Below are 5,010 nucleotides of genomic sequence, written 5' to 3'. Positions count from 1 at the left end.
AAAAAGGGACTGCAGCCCTTTTTCTACAACCAGCTCCCTGGCTTTATAGAGGCCTCAACTATTTCTGCACCTCTGAGCTTCCCCTTATTAAGGCTTTCCTCTCAGCCTGAATGTCCCCAAGTTTGCAGCCTAATTGGCCCATAGGACCTCTGTTAATCCCTTCAGGGTCAGTATGGTGGGGTCACACCCAATGTTCCCTCTAATTTTTGACAGGCCATGTGCACAAAAAATTTCTTCTGTGCAAATTGTTGTGCTTCTGTGCAATGTGTGTGCACATGGTTTAGGATCTGTGTGCGCCTGCACAGCTTAGAGGGAAGTGGTCACACCCCCTCACAATCAGTCATGGCCGATCTTTGTATTCCCATGCATACTTGATTTATAAGCAAACCCCCTCAAATTCAAAAAAGTTGCATACATTGAGCCTGAAGAGGGCGCTTTGAGCTTTTCTTTGGGAAAACTCTTCAGGGTGAAGAGGTAGTGTAACAAAGCTATGATGGGTTTCAGAGTTAACAGCCGTCTTAGTCTGTATTCGCAAAAAGAAAAGGAGTACTTATGGCACCTTAGAGACTAACCAATTTATTTGAGCATAAGCTTTCGTGAGCTACAGCTCACTTCATCGGATGCATACTGTGGAAACTGCAGAAGACATTATATACACAGAGACCGTGAAACAATACCTCCTCCCACCCCACTCTCCTGCTGGTAATAGCTTATCTAAAGTGATCACTCTCTTTACAATGTGTATGATAATCAAGGTGGGCCATTTCCAGCACAAATCCAGGTTTTCTCACACACCCCCCCTTTTCCAAAAACTACACACACAAGAAACAGCTAGTTTGTAAGCAAAATTGATTATGCAGGCAACATTACAGAAATTACTTCTTTTCTTCACACCTAGCCTGCATCTTTTTCATTCTGTTTTGTCCACTCCTCCCTGGTAGTGTTTTCCCCTCTACTTTTTGTTAATATGACAAAAGTTTCTTTGCCTCAGCTCTGGTAAGCCCTAGTTTGTTTAAACACAAAGGGATCATGATTATGTTTAATCTGCTTCTGTGCATGAACTCAGCATTTTCTCTCCTCAAGCTTCTTTCCTACCCAATCCATTTTCACCAGGGCCCCGTGTTTTGGATCATAGCAGTATCCATGTGAATGACAGACCTTCTGTTACACCAGTCAGTTTTAGCTTTCATCAATAGCCCATGCAAGTGAGAAAGGTGCAGTTAAGACCGTTTGGGCGGCATAAAGATCTAGCAACATAGTTTCATTGGAAGAACCAGCCCTTCTCTAGCCCCACCCTCAAATAGGACTGCAAATTGCAGTCAGTTGTAGTTCTCAAATGTGAGAATGTTGCTAGACTCAACTTCAGAGGGCGAGGAAGGGGAAAAGCTGCTTCTGTTAGAAGTCTGACACCTTTTTGAAAGACTTCAGGCAATATTCTACACAAACAGCAATCTACATCTCTACATCTGCAATCCTGATTTTATTGTGTTCACAGTACATAGGAAAAGGCCCTCATTTTTCAGTCCCTGCATCACTGTTCACTGTTTTCCTCCCTCATGCATTACAAGTATGAAATCTTATCTATATTTTACAGACTGAGCATCTGACTGAACCAAGGTCATATAGCAAGTCAGCAGCAGACCTGGGAGTCCAATGCCTAGTTCCTGGACCCACTCCCATGCTCCGTTCACAAAGCTCTGTTTTCAGATAAACCAACTGTACTAACTGGTCACTGCCATCTGCTCCCCTCAGTTCAATGAGCATAGGGTAGCAATTGGCCAGCAACTGGTGCTGCCTCCTGTCACTTTACTGAGCATCTCAGGAACACTGACTGAATTTATACTCTACTCCACTGTGTGGTAGGGAAGTATTAGCCCCATTTCACAGTTAGGTAACTGAAACAGATGCACTGTTTCATTCAAGGTCACAAGTCAACAGCAGAACCAGGAATTCAGCCCACATGTTGTGACCTAACCCCAGATCCTGAACCCATTCGTCTCATGCTTTGCCCCTCAGACACCACTATTAAAGGCTGGTGGGGGGGGGGGAACAGGCTGCAATAGTTGCATCTTTCCAGTATCAATAACTGTGAGCCCCCTTGGTTATTTCCTCGCACGATAATGATTACCAGCCAGCACTGCTGCTTGCAACATCTCCTTGTGTGCTGCCCAACCCAACCCAGGCCAACCCCTTGCAGTATGTGTATGGAAGAGCAACATGCAGTCATCATTAGTGGTCCCAGGGTGTAGCAGAGACAGGCCCCAAGGTCAGGGTCTTGGGTCTTCATTGAAGCCCCTTTCCCTGAAGGTCTGAAGGGCTTCCCCCACTGAAGGTCTGGTAGCCCTTAGCCCTGCCTGCTCCAAAAGGAGCTAAATTTATTACCCTCTCAAGTTTAGTATGTTAAGTTCCTAGCCTCTGCTTTGTGTTTTACTCTTTCCCTCCCATTCCTGAATAAGGAACCAGCTGGCCTCATAGCAAAGTAGAATTGGTTGTCAAGCATGTCATGTCAAGGGCCCCCAGCACAAGCTAACTGGCAGTGTTTTCCTTCTGTAGATCAGAACAGTGTAAATGTTATTACCTTTCAAAAGCAGTGTTCTGTTTTTATTTATTTTACTGTAGCATTTGTAAGCCCCAACCCAGATCAGGAAACCGTTGTGCTAGACATTTCACACCTACCCTTGGTTTTAAAAACAATACTCTCCTTTAGAAAGGAAATCTCTGCAGAATGTTTTTATCTCCATAAGCCAGTAAGAAAGGATGTAACTACCCACTAGTATCCCATGTAGCCATGGAAATTACCACCACCACACAAACGTAAAGTTTTGCTCTACGAATGATCAACTTACAATTGACGTTGTCAGTGGAAGAGCAGGTGACTTACCAGACAAAACCAAATGAAGGCTTTTTAAAAAGTGTGTGTTAAATCATTTATTTAAAAAACACTTTAAAAATACAAAAATAAATATCCACTTGCTTGCCTGGCATTTTAGAGGGATAAAATATTCACTAAACTCTGTTCACTTTCCCCTAACACACTGTCTCTTTTCAAGCTACACCCTTTATTCGTAGCTTTCATCCTCACGGAAAAGCTGTACAAATCCTCTTCTGCAATGCCATCAAAGAAAAAATCCTCATTAAAGATGGGGTTTCTGCTCTGTTTTATAACCGTGCTTCTCTGCTTCTGAACTTTCCCTGGCACAAGGGAGAAGGTGATGCAGCAGTTTATGCTTTTAGGCTCCACAGACGCATCATATAAACCCTCTGCACTGATCAGACGGAGTCTCAGCCTTCTGGTTTCTGAACAATACTCAGCTGACAGTCTCAACAACCCTCCTCTGCCCAGTAGCACTGTGCTCTCCCCAACAAGCCTCTCTCGGCCACAGGTAAGGTCCAGGGGGAAAATAGCGGAATGTGACAGGTTAAAGCTCCGTGTACGGAAGGACTCAACTAGCCCCTCTGAAGACCTCCTGGTGGCATTGGGGCTGTTATCATTGGAGCTGCTTTCATCTGTCGATAAGGAGTTGTTCCTTATCGTGCTGGACTTGTTCCTTGCTCTCAGTGCCCTGCCAAGCAGCCCCTCTTGGCTCCGAGCTTTGAACAATGGGCAGGATCTGGGAGGAGATCTACTCAGCAGTGGGGAGCTGAAAGGAGTCGAGTCAGTGGAAGAGGTAGTATCACTGTCCACTGCAGCTTGCCTGTGCAGGAGTGGATGCTTAGAAGGCACTCTGGCAGAGACAGAGCTAATGGCAATGGGGCTGGAAGCTGCCCCTGTGCCACCACAGGTATTGGCTCTGGATCTAGGCACCATCAAGCTGGATAGAGAGCTGCTGTGTGAGTCATTGTGGAAGATGGACTCCTTCCTCCTGGTGTGGGGACTCTCCAGCAAGGTGCAAAAGCCATAGGAGGTCTGGGCTTTGGGGAAGTGGGGCAGGGACAGTGCTGCCTGGGACTGCGGGTCCAAGTTGGAGCAGTCCTCCTCCAGGGCTGGAATCTCCTCAACACTTTCTATCTGGATGAGATGTGGCAAGAATGGGCTGGGGCCAAAATCAGCAATGCCAGGAGGATGCAGACTGGCCTCTGCCAGGCAGCGGTCATGCGGAGAGGAAATGGTCAGTCTGGGTGGGATGCAGAACTCTGGGATCCTGTCTGGGGTTAAAACGTTGGGAAAACCAGCTGCCCCTACTCGGGCTTTCTCTGACACCATCTGACCAGGCTGCAGCCCCAGGAAGGAAGGACTCCGTAGGTTGCTGTTTCCAGGTGATGCTTTCATCTTCTCCATGAACCACATCACTGCAGCTGGATACAGAGAGGGAAAGGTCCCTGCAGCGGAGCTCAAGTTCACCTGCAAACAGAAGCAGAAGCACATGAACATCTTCCGACCGGCAGCAGCCGAGCAAAGCCCCGCCTGCACGCAGAGTCCCTTTCTGGCCTGCTACACCACTAACAACCTAGTAGGATAAGATAAAGTTCACTTCTCATAGCAACATCTCCCACCCAGCCTCTTATGGCAAAGGATAAAATGAACAGGTTACAACAGAATTTGAACAGTGTCCTAAAGAAGTTAATCTAAGAACTGATAGCATTTAACTAAGATTCAAATCCGTGCTCTATAGAAGTTTTCCTCTCCATTACATTCCATAAGGCTTCTCCATAAATCAAGCTCACCCATACCTTTGCACGTTTAAGCCACTTGTTATTTCAGACAATTCGCTAACAGCCTGTTCATCAGTGTCCGTTTAGCCCAGCCTCTTCTTCCTGCTACTGCTGCTCTGGAGGGCTCACTTCAATAGTGGGTAGAAAAAGAGCCAGGCTCCGCTTTTATAAGCAAGCCCGGCAGCCTCATGTCCAATCATACACTGAAGGGAGGTGGGGGGAGAAGGGGAGATGCAACCAGCTCCTCCCTTTGGCTAATTTCCAAGCTGCTAAGAGGCTCCACGCAGTCCAAGCTGAGCTCCCAGCAGCCAGCAACGCTCATGCTGTCTTCCGGCTCATTTTCCCTGGTTCTCAAGT

At 46.7% G+C, this 5,010-nt stretch overlaps 1 protein-coding gene across 1 annotated transcript; it reads right to left on the bottom strand.

Annotated features, from left to right (window-relative positions):
* Positions 1-2,924: 2,924 nt before the first annotated feature.
* LOC140917941 (C2 calcium-dependent domain-containing protein 4C) lies at positions 2,925-4,775 on the bottom strand. Its single transcript, XM_073361469.1, has 2 exons — positions 4,672-4,775; positions 2,925-4,342 (listed from the first exon to the last, which is right to left on the bottom strand). Exon 2 carries the CDS (start codon positions 4,286-4,288, stop codon positions 2,987-2,989), a length of 1,302 nt encoding a protein of 433 aa, XP_073217570.1. The 5' UTR covers positions 4,289-4,342; positions 4,672-4,775; the 3' UTR covers positions 2,925-2,986.
* Between the last annotated feature and the right edge of the window lie 235 nt (positions 4,776-5,010).

Source organism: Lepidochelys kempii, chromosome 10 (genome assembly GCF_965140285.1).
Source record: "Lepidochelys kempii isolate rLepKem1 chromosome 10, rLepKem1.hap1, whole genome shotgun sequence".
Lineage (NCBI taxonomy): Eukaryota > Metazoa > Chordata > Testudines > Cheloniidae > Lepidochelys > Lepidochelys kempii.
The sequence above is the reverse complement of the archived record's forward strand: the minus strand, read 5'-3'. Positions and strand labels throughout refer to the sequence as shown.

What these genes read in the sequence shown, in the direction of transcription:
- LOC140917941 (XM_073361469.1), bottom strand. Translation starts at nt 4,288, where the DNA reads ATGTGGTTCATGGAGAAGATGAAAGCATCACCTGGAAACAGCAACCTA.